This window comes from Pseudorca crassidens, chromosome 3 (assembly GCF_039906515.1).
Source record: "Pseudorca crassidens isolate mPseCra1 chromosome 3, mPseCra1.hap1, whole genome shotgun sequence".
Classification (NCBI taxonomy): domain Eukaryota; kingdom Metazoa; phylum Chordata; class Mammalia; order Artiodactyla; family Delphinidae; genus Pseudorca; species Pseudorca crassidens.
In genome coordinates, this window is record NC_090298.1 from 70,454,717 (window position 1) to 70,472,688 (window position 17,972).

Below are 17,972 nucleotides of genomic sequence, written 5' to 3' on the forward strand. Positions count from 1 at the left end.
AGCACCCTGACCCAAGGTTATCTTGCTCAATTTAACTCTGCAGTACTCTGGTTATAGAGTACTGCAATACGCAGATATCTGAAACTCTACTGAAGTAAAAGAGCTAATCCACATAATAATAGATGTCAGTTTTTCTATGATATTGAACATCAGGGGACAAGGGAAGCTAAATTATTTTACAATAAGGGAAATAAATCCTCAATTCTTATATATCTGTAAAACCAACAATCTTTGCAAATTATAGTAAGAATTTAAAGAGTGATATTTACACTCCAGTTCTTACTTTGTAATGAAGAATTTTGTGGTATTTCCATGTCTTATTCCTTCGAAATTCTTTCTAAAATCACCTAACATTATTGTTCAAGTTTTCCCTAAACATAGTTGTCAATCCTCTTCCTATTTTGGCTAACAACTACTAAATCATTTATAAGCAATAAGACTATACTACATCACTGCAGAAGTTGGCATGATTTTGTTATATTAAGCTTAAGTAGGGCTGTCAAATTGATAGGATGTCAATTTCAATTAAAATGATTGATGGGGGTTTAACAAAGCACATTTAGTTTCCATGTCATTTTAAGATGTGATGTGAATTTTTTAAACTTTTCTATAACTTTATCATTGCATATATCCTACCACTATTTTCTCCTCCTTCTCTGTAAGAATATCATTTATTTCAGACTTTTTGCATTTATGCTCTCACATCAAAGACACTGGTAGTCTACAGTTGCTTAAAGTAAAAAGACTTTACAGGGAAAAAAAACTGAGAAGACTATGTATCCAGGTCAGAACTCTGACAGTAATCAACAGGCTCCAGCTAGGGGAGATAAAGGCAGGACCTGCCCCACCATCAGCACACACCCATCCCATTAACCTGGGTGAAGATATATTGTTTGTAATGGAAGATGCCTCTGAGAGGAGTCAGCTGTGTGTGCAGGTAGGAAAAAAAAAAAAAAAGGTTACAAAGCATAACTCTAAACCATCTTGCATAAACTAAGCTCTTGAAAGAGTTTTCTAATTAACCAAAGTAATAAACACATTGTAGTTTAAATTTACATTACGAATAATTTTTTTAGTAGTTCAATTAATAAAGAAAAACTACAAAGTTAAGACTTCCCTGGTTAATCTTCTGAACTTCTCCTTATAGGAGAGAACAGCATTATAAGAGTCTATAATACAATTATTTTTAAAATTATGTAATTTTAAAAGCATAACCTAATTATATTTATGATTAATAAGTGATATTAATCACTTCAGTAAGAGTTAAGCCAGGTTAAGTGTAAACAATACAAAAGCAAATAACAGAAAAAAATCTGATTTTTAAATAAAGAGGACTACTGGAGCTTTTCCCCATGCAAATAGTAGCTTTTCTTATAATGAAGTAGAGTACCAAGTTTTCTAAGACAGCAAGTTAAGAACAATTTTACAAGTCTTAAAAGAAACTTCATCTAACTTTCAACACTCACGATGCAGTTTTATGAAACACGAAACACTGTTTTAAGAGTGGTGATAAGATTCTAGAATACAGATGCTCAAACTTTTCTCTCCAGGATATTCTGAATCCCATGCTCCTTACTCATCTATCTCTTCTCTGAAACTTAAAAATAAAAGAAACAAAGCTAGTAGTTCATTTTACTACTATCAAACACTACAGGTCCATCTCCTTCTTGGCATTCTAACGAAGAGCTTACATATTAGGAGATAACAAGGAAGAAGGAAAAAGATTTAAAAACAAAACATAAAAACTCCAAAACCACAAATGAAATGCTTTTGAGATTTAGCTATGATCTCTCTCATTGCCTGAGGGCCCCAAGCCCAGGTTGGAAAAACAGTGCTTCTTTTTACTGAAAATGGATACTAGCGTCTATAAAGATACAATTTCCAACTCCTTCACTTACACTAAAAAGCAAAATAACACCTTTAGCCAAAAGTGGTATCAAATGACCAAAATGAAATTTTTCAAAGATTATACCTACTGCCAAATTTTGTTACCACAGATTTATTAAATAAATTACAAAATATGTCAACACTAAAGGAAAAAAAAAAACAAAATTAGATGCAACCAAACCCAGGTTATAATGCCTACATCTTGAATTCATACTGAAGAGTAGATAAATCTTAAAACCAACTACTTATTGAGCTCTATGTTGGAACAAAACCTTCCCATAACCCACAGTGTAAACACACAAACAATATTCTGATATGTAATACTATGATCTAACTACGCCCATATGTTCAAGCTTTCATTCAATAGTCCCCAAACCTCCACTTAAATCAAAACAGCGTATTTACCGTTGCCTAAATGTAACAGTTATACTGTCTTGGATCATAACTTATTACCTGAACTACCCTCTTCCCTTCCCTCTAGCTAATCAAAGGCTCAGCTCAAGCTCCACATCCTTCACGAAGCTTACCATTTACCTCTTCTGCCCAGACCATTCTCTTCCTCTTTTGAACTCGCAGCACTTACTACTATCACTCACTTGCCAAGTATACAAGCTACCTTGAACTGTAGTGTGACACAGATATAAGAAAGCAGAAAGGGTGATGAAATGATCAATCCAGGAGGCACAATATCCGACTAACAGAAGTGAGAGGGAGAAACAAAACAGGGGATGGGAGGATTACAGAAGGGAAAAAACTATCAGAGACATAGTACAAGATAATTTCCAAACTTGAAGTTTCCAAATTCAAAGAGCCTACCAAAAGCCCAGCACAAATAATGAAAAAAGATTCTCAAAAAGGCACATGATCATAAACCTTCAAAAACCAGACAAATAAAGAGAAGACTGTAAAAACCTTCTGAAAAGAAAAATAAAGCAAAACAAGTCATATGCAAAAGATTAAACATCATGACACTGTACTTCTTAACAGCAACTTTTGACACTGAGGACAATGGAGCAATGTCTGCAAAATTACGAAGAAAAATACTGACAACCCAGAATTCACTATTCAACCAAAATATCAATTAAATAAATGAGAGCAGAGAATTAAGACACTTCCAAAACTGCAAAGTCTAAAACTGGTTACCTCACATGCGCAAAAAGCTCCACCAAAACATTCGAACAAACCAAGAAAGAGAAAAACACTGATTCCTAGAAATGGCAAATTAAACTTGGGAGAAAGGCAAAGGGAATTCCTAGGATGACAACAAAAATAAGTCCCAGGATGACAGTTGTGTAGCAAGCCAAAAGTTCAACCAGTTCAGATAAAAGCCAGAGAACAGAGGTCTTTGGGAAGGGTTTCTCTATGGGGGTGGGGGGTGGGACGGAAGAGGAACTAATACAAATTATAAGTGACGTTGTGAAATAACTATATTGAAAAGCTAGTGGAATTAATAATAAACACACAGAAAAGTAAGTAAATTTAAAAAAATTAATTAATGAAAAAAACTGCAAAAGAAGATATAATACCTTATAATGCTCACATATGAACAATATTTATATAGGTATAATAATCAGAGGGCTTCCCTGGTGGCGCAGTGGTTAAGAATCTGCCTGCCAATGCAGGGGACACGGGTTCGAGCCCTGGCCCGGGAAGATCCCACATGGCGCGGAGCAACTAAGCCCGTGCGCCACAACTACTGAGCCTGTGCTCTAGAGCCTGCGCTCTAGAGCCTGTGCGCCACAATTACTGAAGCCCGAGCACCTAGAGCCCGTGCTCCGCAATAAGAGAAGCCACCGCAATGAGAAGCCCGTGCACCGCAACAGAGTAGCCCCCACTTGCCGCAACTAGAGAAAGAAGCAGCAACGAAGACCCAATGCAGCCAAGATAAATAAATAAAATAAATAAATTTTTAAAAATCACTGAACTGATTTCAGCAAAAATTGTAAAGTAACTATATTAAGAACATAAAAAAGAGAAAACACAGAGGATGACAGTTTAAGAAAAATCCTCAACTATTACAAGTGATGAATTAAGTGTCAGTAGTATAAGCATTATATGTAGAAATATGAAAAAAATTTTAAAGCCTGAATAAACAGCTAAAACAGGACCAGAAGAAGTGGCAAGAAGGTAAGGGACTCTTGGTTTTTAATACAACACTTTTAGAACTTTTTGTCTCTATAAACAATGTATATATAGTATTTAATAAAAGTTAACATTTTGGAAGATTCAATCTAGATTTTAATAAAATCTTGATCTACAATGTACCCCCACTCTGGAAGAAAGTACATTATGTCCTAGAGTTTAACAGAACCTAAACTACACACAAATTCACAGTGTAAAACACATATGCACTGAGATTATTTCCACGTCCTATGAATTAAAATAGTAAAATGTTAATGATGATTAACATTAACCAACTGTTAGAAAAGTTTCCCATGCTTGTTAAACACTATGATCATAAAAACCTTAAGATTTCAATACAGTCTAAGTCTTTCACTGGCAAAGATGTGACATACATACACCCAGGACAGAACACAACAAGTATTTGATCTATTTTATAGAGAAGTAAATAGGCAGCTTTTCTAACAGCTATACATTCCCTACAAAATAAGAAAAAAATCTGAGTATTTTCCAGCAACAACCCTTAACAGTTCATTCCTGGTCAAGAAGAAACTGGCCAAGAGTTACACAAAGATTTGCTGAACCAACTGAAGTCTATTCTCGGATTTTATTTTGTAGATGCTTCATTATGTTTCAATTCAAAACTCAACTGCTTATCCTACCAAATTTTTAGAGCAATGTGTATTTTATTCAATTAATACATAACAGACCCAAACAGTAGTACATGGTAGTAGACTAAACAAAAATCTCCTAAAAAGCAGACTTTTGTTAGCATTAGACATATCAGAATATAAATCTGGCTTTTTTTTTTTTAAAGAGACAGGAGAAATAACTACATTATGGTACCACATTTAGTTCCTCACTAACAACTGTGGTAACTTTCTTTTGAGATCACTTATAGAGACTTTCTGTACTAGCTAAGAGATTAACAAAGTTTCTGGTTGAGATACTTATCAAATTTCTCGAATACTTATATAACAGATTGTTTCTAAATAAGGAAGAAACATCCTTTTATTCTCTAATCCCATGAGTATGCTTATTAACAATAAGTTATTCATATAGAAAAATAAATAATAAACTACACATGAAATACCATAGAAATGGCTTTCAAAATAAAATTTCTCTAAGAGCTATTTCCTTTGATCTGATCTTTCTTCACTAATTGTCCACAATTTACAAGCAAATTAGATATAGTTATTTTTAACCCTTTTGTACACAAATACAACTCAATAATGTAAATAACATTATAATACCAAAATTAGGCTTCTATCAGTACATGTATAACAAAAAACACGTACTAGGTAAAAATATAACATTTATTTACTTATGACAATGGAAATAATGGCCAAGTACCTTCACTTGAGTAAATGCTTCTCCTCCTTTATCTTGCTATTATTACTTTCATAGATCATCCTGTACATTAGACTTTCATAAAGAATATATTAGTAAATATTCAAAACTATAAATGCAAAACCATTGATGCAAATAGTCATTTTCTTTTCCGTTAATAATTTTCCCCCTTGTTAATTAACCCCTCAGTCCTAGCTAAACGGGCCACCTACTTTGGTGCTAGCTTATTTTGCTTTATATTATAAAATCTCAACCCCTGAAATAAAGAGAATGTTAGGGAGGGAATATATTTTTTTCTGCCATGTGGCTGACATTTTTAATGTTCTAATTTAATGTCAATGTATTTCACAACTGGAATTAGCCCAAAATTTATAGATACAAAAATTACAACAGAAAAGAAAAATCAAGGACAGGTAGGAAGATTTACACGGTAGGAAGTATTTTAAATATATTTATCTTTGAGCTGGAGATAAGAGCTTTGAAATAGTGAACAGGCTTAATTTTTAGTTCTAAAAATGGCAAGTTTCCCTCAACTAGGATAACAACTTTAATAACATATACATGTCAAAGCACTACGATGTTTTAACATAATTTATACTTATATTGCTTTAAAGACCCAATTTTCATATTAAGAAAATGTCTTCTACACTGTAACATCTTGAAATTATTCAAAGATATTTTATAAATACTCTTTTGAGAAGGAAAGAAATACAAAGAAATCGTATTCTGATAAGAAATGTTCCCAATTTTTTTGCCAATATACATATCTAGTGTATAGTAACCTAAGGAATAAACAGAGGATTCACAGACGTTTTTCAAAATTTTTTCACAAAATGTATAATTACCTTTTTAAAATAGATCACGTTTCCACTCAACTAAGCAATTTCCATGTAAACTGCAAGTTTTCTAATATGTGAAAAATTATATTGTTTTTGTGACCACTAACAAAAAAAATAAAACCCTAACTTTTTTCCTATTCAAATGATTAAACCTAACACATCTAGTTTTCCATAAGAAAAGGCAAATGAAATACTCAAAACATTAAACTTTGCATTCTTAAACTTTGCTGAAGAGAAACCTAGAAACTATACCAAGAATCTGCTACAGAATGGACATTAAAAACTAACAATAAAGTAATTCTTATGAGTTACCAAATAAAATCCTTGTCAAAATAATCTGATCCTGTCTTCAAATGTTAAAAAAACAAAACAAAATTTGGGTAATTTTTAACTAAAACATTTTTTCATGTTTTCTTGGAGGTGAACGTTCGATTACTTTATTTTAGTTAAAATTCTCCCAGATATAAGCCAAAAACTACTATGCAACTTTAAAATCCATCCCACAAAACAGCTTACAGCCAGCCTCAACCTAACCAAATAATGGAAAGAAATGATGGCCAAAGATTTTTGAAAGCATAAAAACAAAGGCTTTATTAAAAAATAAAAGCAAACAAACAAAAAACTATTAATTAATCTTCTGATTAAAATAGAGCAAAACGATCAAACTTACACTTACATTTTTAGATTCAGAAGGAAAATTATCATTTCCTAGCTAAAAAAAAAAGTCATACTTAACTATATATTAACAAACAGAAAAAGTCCTATCTCCCATGTAAGTTCTCTATGTAACGCTAGGTTTCTGACCTGAAAGGTGAATAATCTGACAGCACTAATGTCACAGAAGATCTCCAAAAGTTTGTTAAAGAATCAAGTTTTGACACAACACGCTATGTACAAATTTCCAAGACAAAAAAAGTACCTTGGCTCAAATTCAATAGCTTTGACTCTGTTCCCTTCTCACTAGGAAACATGATATCTTATGCAGTTCACTTCAGGGTTTAGTGTTTCATTTTTCTTATTAATCTAAAGCAGAACATTTTTGTAAAGAATACAGTAATTTAGAATCGTTTAAGGAATTCAGAAGAGGTGACTAAGTTGTACTACTTTGCTGTAGTTGTCTATTTCTTAGAGCAAACAAATACAGCATTTAATTTGTAGACCTTTAATTTACAAATCTACATATAGAACTGAATGTTTAACACAGAAAACCTAAGAATTTATTTCAATTTAAACCATTCACAACTTTTTGCTTTGTATAAAATTTGCATGTCTGGCAACCAAGACAAATTAAAATTTTAAAACATAGCCTTAAAAACATACATAATAGGGTTTTGTACCTTAAACCATCCACATTGTAAAATACAAGCACTGTGGAAATGTGACTAATGATCCAGTCCTTTAAGCAAATATAATAGGACTACTGAGAAGCTTTATCATTCTTTGTAGAATAGCTTTCTTCTCACTCAAATTCACGTAATTGACTCAATATTACTCTACGATACAGCTTATTCATAAGAAAAGGTTCTTTTTTTAAAAGAAATCCATCAATTGTAGAATATTTTAATTTTTAAAAGTTTTACTTCCACCAAAGGACCTCTGGATTTTTTGCAAGCACCGTTTTTACCTTTTTACTTTTCTTTATTCATAAATGAAAATTACATGCTTCATATTAGGAAATCAGTAGACATTTCTCCAGTGACTCTAAGATGTTATGGGCCATCATACAGGAAAGACAATTACTACAACCTCTCCATCCTCATTATAAGGCTTTCTTTACCCCTTACCTTCTACATACCATGTAACTTGGCATAAGTGGAACCGGAACACACAGACTTGAACAAATAGGTGGTTAGAATTACAAATGGGCAAGGGAGTAGAGCTGAGAATTTTTATGGGTTTAGGAGTAAGACTGGAAGCAGGAGTCATAGCTTAGATGCATGTACAACTCAGTTGAAGCAGAAAGCAGAGCTGATGACAAGGGATGATGGGTCAGTTTTAGGTTCCAGGGTTCAAGATTTTAGTGTCACATGTTTTAAAAAATCATTCTTGTGCTTTTAAAACTTTCAAGATTATGTAAAAATTATAACTGTTGTCCGACACAAGAATGTCAAATAAAACTGATGGGGAAAATGACCACAAAAATAAAACCATTTTCTTCCTCACTTTGAAGTGAACCAATTATTTATGTTATATGTGTCTAATTTGGGGACCACTTTAACAAAGGACATTTCATCAGTAACAACTGCAGAGAATTTGAGTCAACTGATGTATGTGTGACTCTGGAATTAAGTGGAGCCATTGTCCTATGTAATCAATGGAGACATGTGTTTGACTAATAAGTAGGCACATACAATAAGAAAATAAAGAGAAGCCAGACAGAGGTCACTGCACCTAGACTGTTCATAGGGTGTGAAAGGCATACCAGATATGTTATAACTAAGATAAAAGATAGGCTATTAACAGACTCTTCCTTGGTGTTCATCTGGATATCTGGCATTTAATTCTGGTTTCCTGCACGCCACTGAAGGCAGCAGGTCATTTTCTCACATGCTACAAGTTCGAAAGAAAATCATACACACAATTCTACTTTCCTTCTTCTTCTCTACCCCCTTTGTGGAGGGTCAAAGTTGGCAGAAAATAGCTTGGATTATAAAGCCCTTCACCAGTTTCTGTCTTCTCTGGGATGGAGAGACAGCCAGCTACTAGATTCCCGCAGGGATGCTATTGTTTGGTGCCTTTCACGAGTGTGCTACTTAAAACTAAGCAGAGCCAGTTCAGTGCTGAAGACTGTTTGGGACCTCTGCTCTCATATTATTAGGCATTACTGAGTGAAATGAAAGATAAAAATTTATTCACATAAACAATAATTTGAGTAGTTATTAAGAAGTACGTTTTTCTAATTTCTCTGGTAAGTAGGTATTAAGGGCTGTATCACATTAAATAAAACTGGGTATCAAGATACACGTTTCTACACAAATATATCATAGCTACAAACCATGAAGAGAATGAAGCAAAAATGAGAATATTCCATAATAAACAATATTTCAGAGAACATAAACACTCAAAGTATGAAAAAAAGTAGCAAGACATACATTCAGCTAGTGCTAATTATCAAGTTAAAATATTTTTAGTGTGTTTCATATGATGATGTCTAGGGATGGTCTTTATTCTGACTGATATTTTCATATATTTAATACTATAGAACTAAATAGTAATATTTTAAATACTTGAATTTAATCTGCTCTTTAATCTGCTCTTGAATAAGTACAACACTGAATATCTGGGGATATTTCTCAACTGACACGCATGATCAGTATTTCTACCCAGTACAATATAAACCTTGTGAAGACATCAACTCTTAAGGCTTTGTTCTGGCTCTTCTACTCTAAATTATACCTAAATCAATCCAAAAAAGTCAGTAGAGAGATAGCACAGTGGTGTCAAATGTCAAATCATATCATGTATTTTAAATGGTATCCACTAACAGCTTTTTTTTTTTTTTTTTTTTTTTTTTTTGTGGTACGCGGGCCTCTCACTGTTGTGGCCTCTCCTGTTGCGGAGCACAGGCTCCGGAAGCGCAGGCTCAGCGGCCATGGCTCACGGGCCCAGCCGCTCCGCGGCATGTGGGATCTTCCCAGACCGGGGCACGAACCCGTGTTCCCTGCATCGGCAGGTGGACTCTCAACCACTGCGCCACCAGGGAAGCCCCACTAACAGCTTTAAAAGACTGTTCAGCAGTCTCTGGTTGAAAATAAAAGATATAAGATATGTATTAATTCTGCTTACTCCCAAAATCTGACTAAATAAACTACACAGGAAGGAAAGTAAAACTCCTCAAAACAAAGAATAGGAAAAGAGATGACAGTAGAAAAAAATTTTCAACAAATTTTGGAAGACATGAAATAGATGGACAAGCAGTAATTGATTTAGGTTTCAGTTTTCTCTACTATGCTGGATCTACAAGGTGAGGAACCCAGTGAGAAGAAAGCCAATTAATTCATAACACGATACAAACAAAAGTCAGGAATTGCAAAAGTCAGACAGCAGGTACCTCTGAAGGTAGGGTTGCAAAATGTATGAAAACAAGATGATTGGCTGAATGTCTGTATTAGTGTGATTAGACTTCCCAGATCTTCTGTCTTGCCTAATTATAGAGATTTGATGATGGCTTTTCCCCAATTCTGGCAAAACCCAGAAGAATTAATTTTTAAAGATATTAAACCAGAGAAGATTGGGCTTGGGGGTATTATGTAAAACTTAGGGTGACAATGAAGAGCTGAAAACAAATGGTAGGGGGAGGACTCAGACATGCAGTTAAATTAACGCCTGCACAATGAATGTTGAGTCTCAGAGCCTTCTTCCCCAATCAGCTCTCTTAACACTGTTAGATCCCACAGATGGGAGAATGGACAATTCTTCTCTGGAGAAAACGATAGGCCCAACAACCAGCAGACGCTGATATTTAGAGGTTCCCGAAGAATACTTCCAGGTCTCTATTCAATCATCCACTAAAAAGTCTACCAATCAACAAGCTCCAGCCACATGCACAAAACTTCCAGTTTTTAACCCCTCCTTCTTGAATATAAACAGATACTCAAAGACCACAAGACATTCAAGAACAATCTTTAATACAGTAGAGATTGAAACAAAAAAGGGGGAGGAGGGAGACTCAGAAAATAAACAATGCAAGGTGCAAATTTAAACTTAAAAGCCATTAATATTCTTAAAAATAAAAAGATATTACACATCCATGATACAAGAGTGCTATGAAAATGGAACTTTTAAAAGAAAAAGTCTTTTAAAAAATGACATAAAAATTCAACAGAAGGCTTAAAAGAGAAAACTGAGAAAAATCAAGAAAATAGTGCAAAATAAATGGAAAGGGGAGATAAAAATTAAAGAATCATTCAAAGATATCCAACATCTCACTAACCAGAGTTCCTAAAAACAAAGATAAGAAACAGAGAATCTTACCAAAGAGATACTATAATACTTCTGAATAGAAATAGCATATTGAGCATATCCACTTAATATTTGCCTCTCCCTAATTCCCACCAAAATGACAGTAAAGGAATTTGTTTTTAAGTACAGAAATACAGTGAATAGGAAGAGAAAAAGCAGTAAAAATCTGAAGCAAAAAGCAGGCAGATAAGTGGTAAATGACTAAAGAGAATTAGGAAGCTCAATCAGAAAGTCAAGAATGCAACCTGCAGAACTCTGAGAAAGGATAAAGAACTGGTCAGATACCAAGTAATTATCTACATTGGGGTGAAAGTGCGAATATGTGTGTTGGAACAGGAGATAGTAAAACTAAGTACCTACTAAAGGGATAGTAAAACTAAGTACTTACTAGAAGGAAGTACTTTTAAAAAGTAACCAGTTCAAACTGTCCCCTCCTAAAAGAAGACTGGAGATTTATGCTTTGGAGAGGTTAAAAAAGATGATCTCTGGCCTATCAAGATTATCCAACAACTTGCCTCACCATATGCTCAGAGCTTCCATTCATCCTTTTAGTGCCTCACACTTAAATATAAACAGGCAAATATCGATCACCGGATCTCTCTAAGTCTTTAATATGAAAGACAGTGACCAAACCAAAGAAACTGAATCAACTCAGAGCAAAAAGATACTTGGTAGAAGGAAAACTTTTACAAAATCTATCAATATCTCAAATATACATGAGAAGATAATGTAATCTTAAAACAAGTATGGGACTTCCCTGATGGTGCAGTGGTTAAGAATCCACCTGCCAATGCAGGGGACACAGGTTAAAGCCCTGGTCCAGGAACATCCCACATGCCGCGGAGCAACAAAGCCCATGTGCCACAACTACTGAGCCTGCACTCTAGAGCCCGTGAGCCAGAACTACTGAGCCCACATGCCACAACTACTGAAGCCCGCACGCCTAGAGCCTGTGCTCCGCAACAAGAGAAGCCACTGCAATGAGAAGTCTGTGCACCACAACAAAGAGTAGCCCCTACTCGCCGCAACTAGAGAAAGCCCGCACGCAGCAGTGAAGACCCAACACAACCAAAAATAAATAAATAAATAAATTTTTTTTTTTTTTAAAAAGTATGATCCCGTGAGGGGTGGGGGATAGAAACGGAAGAAAAAGAAGACTTGAAAATTAAAAATTATAGCAGAAATTAAAAACAAAAATTCAATTAAAGGGTTGGAAAGGTTGGAAAAAACTCCTAGAAAATTAAAATATAAAAATATAAACATTTTTTGAGAGACAGAAGATAAGCACCTTAGAGAACAAGTCTAGGAAATCTAATATCTGAACAATAAGCATTCAGAAACAGAGAAAATGAAGAAAAGGAAATCACAAATAAAATAATTCTAGAAAAATTTCTAGAAGTCAAGAATATGAGTTTCCAGATTGGTGAAGTCCCAGCACAATGGATGAAAACAGATCCTCAACAGAAGGCGTATCTTCATAAAATTTCAACATACCAGGCAGTCAAAGAAAAAACAGTAAAGATTCCATAGAGGGGGAAAATATTGGACATATGAAAAATCAGAAAGGCAACTGGAATCCTTGAAGAGCAAGAATGGAACTTCAAAGACAGAAAAATAATGCCTTCAAAACTATAAAGAGAATGATGTAAACCTGGAATTGCATTCTCAATCAAAGGATCGATTAATTTTCAGGCAGGGTAAAAATATTTTCAGGTGCGCGAAGTCACAAAAAATGCATTTCCCACACAACCTTTCTGAAGATAATACTGAAGGATACGCTCCACCAAAGTGAGAAAGTAAACCAAGTAAGAGGCAGACATGGAATATAAGAAAAGGAGTCCCAGTCTGAGACATGTAAAGAGAATCCCTAAGAAGATAATAACTGGTGTTTCCAGGGGAATAGCTGTGCATCAGTTGGGAAACTTAACCAATCCAGAACAGGGCCTATCTGAGGGCTCCCGAAGAACTCTCTCCAGGAAGATGAAACTGACATACCACCTGATGCTTCTGAACATACTGAGCTTGCAGTTGAATTAACAATATGTACAAAGAAAACAATAAAATTAAAAGGCAAGTATTTATCTGTGAATAGCATTTACATGATCATAACATAAATAATGAATATTTCCTTAAAATATGACATTACTATAGTCAGAAGATAAGGTGAATGGGAAATGATCAATGGTAGGTGACAACCCAGGCAGATGTTCTAAGTCCTCATTTCCAGAGTGAAATGACAATATTTAAAGCCTAAAATTAAAATCAGGCAGTGGCCTTGTATGCATATGGAAATATGGATATAAACATCAAACAGAAAGGAGCTAGAAAAAGTTGCCTCCAGACAGGTGGAAATTTAAGAGAGAATGTTTAATTTCAATAAAAAATTTTTTTAAATATAACAAAAATATTGCCCAGTATTAAAGGAAATGAGTTTCCAGTTGAAAAGCTAAACCTAGAACTTAACACAATTAATGATGAAGTTTCAGAATACCATAAGGATTCCGGTGAAAGAGAAAAAGCTTCTGGAGGGTGAATGTGAGTGGGGGGGAGGGGAGGCATATGCCAAGAGCAAGACGGCATCCAATTGCTCAAGAGCCTTCAAAACTCTGAGGAAAAACTATTTCTTTCTTAGAATTTGTACTGAGCCAAAATATAAACTGAATATAGGAAAAAAAATAAAGATAACTCAGGCATGCAAGATTTCCAAAAATAAAAAATATACCACACTTTCTAAAGACACTATAGGAGAATGCACTCTGCCAAAACAAGAGAGTAAACCAAAGAGGAGATGATGTTATCCAAAAAGGGGCACAGGGAATTCTTGGGAAGATAGTGAAGGAAATCCCAGGATAACAGATACACAGGAAGCTGAGAGAACTGAGGGCTCTAGGAGGATATTTCCATGGAAAAACAGAATAGAAATGATGCTATCTGGCAGCCACTATGGAAAACAGTATGGAGGTTCCCCAGAAAACTAGAACTACCATATGAACCAGTAATTCCACTCCTGGATATACATCCAGAAAAAACAAAGACACTAATTCAAAAAGATAAGTACATCCCACTGTTCATAGCAGCACTATCTACAGTAGCCGAGATATGGAAGCAATCCAAATGCCTATCAACAGACAAATGGATAAAGAAGAGGTAGTATACATATATACATACATATACATATACACACACACAAAATGGAGCATTACTTGGTCAAAAAAAGAATGAAACTCTGACATTTGCAGCACTGTGGACGGACCTAAAGAATATTATGCTTAGTGAAATGAGTTAGACAGAGAAAGACAAATACTGTATGACATCACGTATATGTGGAATCTAAAAAATAATACAAAAAGGGAATTCCCTGGCGGTCCAGTGGTTAGGACTCCGAGTTTCCACTGCAGGGGGTGTGGGTTCGATCCCTGGTCGGGGAACTAAGATCCTGCATGTCGAGCAGCATGACCAAGAAAAACAAAAACAAAAATCAATGAATGTATTATGTAAAACAGAAACAGACTCACACATATAGAAAACTAGTGGTTACCAAAGGGGAGAAGGAAGGGAGGAGGAGCAAATTACAGGTATGGGATTAAGAAATACAAACTACTATGTATAAAATAGATAAGCAATAAGCATATACTGTATAGCACAGGAATGGAGTATAACCTGTAAAAAATGCTGTACATCTGAAACTAATAGAATACTGTAGATCTACTATACCTCAATTTAAAAAAAAAGAAAGAAATGATGTATCTGAACTACTGAGGTTTAGAATTCTGTAGGAGAGTTTAGCTTCGATACAAGAAGAATAGAAAATTGTTCAAGGAGGGTAATGATACTACAATGCTTAACTATCAATAATATTTTCATAGGTGTAACTAAAACCAACTACTGATTTAAGTAAAAAGCTGTCTCCTTAGTATTTGGAAAGAAAAGAAGGAAAGGAAAAGGAAGGGGGAGAAAGATGCAATAATACCTAAAATTAAGGAAATACCATTATCACGTAAGATTTAAACATATGGAAGGAAATCTCAAAAGAAATACCTAAAAGAGGTAAAAGTGGCTCCTCTGTGACATGAGTCAGACAGGAAAGGGAAGGCAGGGAACTGGTATCTTTCCTTGTATTTCACTTTTGAAACTATTTATCTCTATTTTGAAAATTTTTTTCAACTAAATAAAGAGAATTTCAACAAAGAAAAATTCTCTAATGATCTAAAATCCTTTTTAAATCACAGACGAGATCTAATGGTGTTAGCTGTAAAAGGAAAACAAATTCATAAATTAATATTAATGATGTTTTGAAGGATACATTGCAAAAGACAAAACAAGCAGGCACCAGACTAAGCTGATATTCATTTCCTGTGTGGGCTTCATAAAATTGTAGTAGACTTCAGTTACTAGATACACAACTGTAGCAGCCACTGTGAAATCCACCAGCCACTGATATTCTGGAAAGTAATGCAATGCTGAAAAATAAAGGTGTAAGAAAGAAAGCTTTACTTAACCTTTCATAAACAGCTTAGGAGGATTTATCTATAATTAACTTCAAACATGTTAGATTTTATTCTGTTTGATGATTTGCAATGTAAGGTTTGCAAATACGAGAATCTAAAAATGCAGGAAATAGATCAAGAATGTTGGCATCCAAAACTAAATTTTAATACCTCATAAATTAAATAATTAAAATAAACCTGAAATGATTACCAAAAATTATTTAAATTGTTGTTAAAAATAAATGATTGAAAAATGAGTTGGTATTTTTTAACTACTCAGCTTCTACAGAAATTATAAATCACGATTTTTTTAAAAGAATCTGAGCTATAATATTTTAGCTTTAGAATACAACTTGATGTAGAACACTACAGGTTTATTTATATTCATTTCTGTGAAGCAAGAGAGTTGAACATTATGTCACATTTATTAACCATACTAACAGAGGATTAGTAATTTTGTGAGTTACTGCAGATTAAAATAATAAATTAAATAAATGTACGTTTTATTCTCTCTTCTACTCCTACAAGAAAAGCTGATGAAATGCCTGTCAATTTTCCATATAGCCATACTACTTCAACAAACTATTCACTGACATTAAAATTAGCATTGTCTGAAAGTAAGTATAATTCCATCCCCTTTTCTTCTCAGATATGCTGGTTTACTTCTGCCAGGGAGCAGTCTAAAATATCAACATCATTTTGTAGAAGGCCTCCTAAAAATGTGGAAATATATCACATACTAAAATAGCATTTCCTACATTCTCACTGGCACATAATAAAATGATCTACATTGCTTTGGAAAAATTTTAGTTGTAAAATGTAACACCTGAGGATATTTTGAAATCAGAATTTACAGAAAAAATGTTTTAAAAATAAAATACCACTCAAAATAAGACTTATTTAAAATATCAAAACAAACTAACCAAACTTACATTTCTATGAGGTGACAGCAAAAATTCCAAATCCTTTTATAATTGGGTAAATTATTTGTTTGCTTCAACTTAATTTAACAACACTTAATTTGCCTTCAAGTTATTTTAACTGCTTTAGCTTTTTTGCTGTATTACACCTAATAGCTTCTGAACATCACTCTGAAAGATTTACCCTACAGTGGTTGCAAATTCCTACTCTGTAGACCTCCCTCCTCCCCTCTAAAGTCACTCAGTGGAGCTTTTTAAATAACTTTCTGGAAGGATAGCAGAGAAATGGATGGAGCAGACAGACAAATATCTGTTTAACTAAAAGTTTTCAGTTTTTATTAACAAAAGTTAAAGTAAATGTTCTAATTCTCCATGCCTGCCCGCACTCACACAGGCTTCCCTCAGGGAACTCATTCACAGCAAACAGCCAAGTGACATTCAAATGTTCTTACATTCTTTAAGAGGTTCTTGTAATAGAGAGCTAATACAAATTGAGAGACTATAAGATAGTTATTCAGATATCAATAATATATACATTCAACAAAAGAACAAATTATATATTCTTGGCTATACATTTAACTCAAGTATTATATTCTTCTTTCTGTATTCAATAATGTAATTATATACATGCTTCTCATAGAATATTGGAATACAAAAAAAACTGAGAGTTCATCAATCCCAGTGGTTTGCACTAACCTTCTGAGAGTCCCTAAAGTTCAGGCAGAAAACCTTCTACTTTTACCTAAACACAGACACAGAGCATGCAATCATGGATGATTACATAAATATAAATAAAAATCTCGCTGTTATTCTGATTAACTACAATGATCTTAATGTTATGTGATCAGTTGTTTAACTAGTACCATTTGCAGTTAGTTCTCAAAATTGTAAAAGTAAAACAAAATACTGAATAAGCTGAAACCACATTACCCCTAACTTCAATTTTTTAAGTTTATTTAAATAGCCTAATTCTCACTAAATGGCTCTACCACATTCAGTGTGTAACCCTGGTCAAGTTATTTAACTCCTCTAACTAATGAGCTAAAAAAAAAAAGTCAATAACAGTTACATACCTCATAGAACTGTGAGGGCAAGTTTATACAAATAAAGTACTTATAACAATGTCTGATAAGTACTCAATTTAAACTATTATTAAGGTTAATTAGCTGATAACTATTCAATAAACATTAATTAGTAAAAATAACAAAAAATTGTCTTAGAAATCAGGAAACGTGTATAAGTATTCTTGTACAAGTAAGCACACATATAGGATTAATAAAACAAATGGGACAACTAATCAGAAAGTTCAAGTGCTTTTACATGTTTTAAATTTTGCATGAAAAATAGTTAAAAAGAAAAAAGAGGATGACATAACCAGTCTCAACAGTCTGAATGACACCAGACAA

The 17,972-nt window shown here is 33.8% G+C and overlaps 1 protein-coding gene across 9 annotated transcripts in view; it reads right to left on the reverse strand.

Annotated features, from left to right (window-relative positions):
- Positions 1–17,972, reverse strand: part of TMEM161B (transmembrane protein 161B) — a 69,514-nt gene that overhangs the window by 15,865 nt on the left and 35,677 nt on the right. For 6 of the 9 annotated variants that reach the window (XM_067731183.1, XM_067731190.1, XM_067731189.1 and 3 more), the window contains one exon: positions 15,463–15,619. The exons of 1 other annotated variant lie outside the window; for it this stretch is intronic. In XM_067731183.1, coding sequence (XP_067587284.1) covers positions 15,463–15,619 — 157 coding nt within the window. Of the gene's footprint in view, positions 1–15,462; positions 15,620–17,262; positions 17,309–17,972 lie in introns of all 9 variants that reach the window. 2 more of the 9 variants (XM_067731191.1, XM_067731187.1) reach the window with 1 other exon arrangement.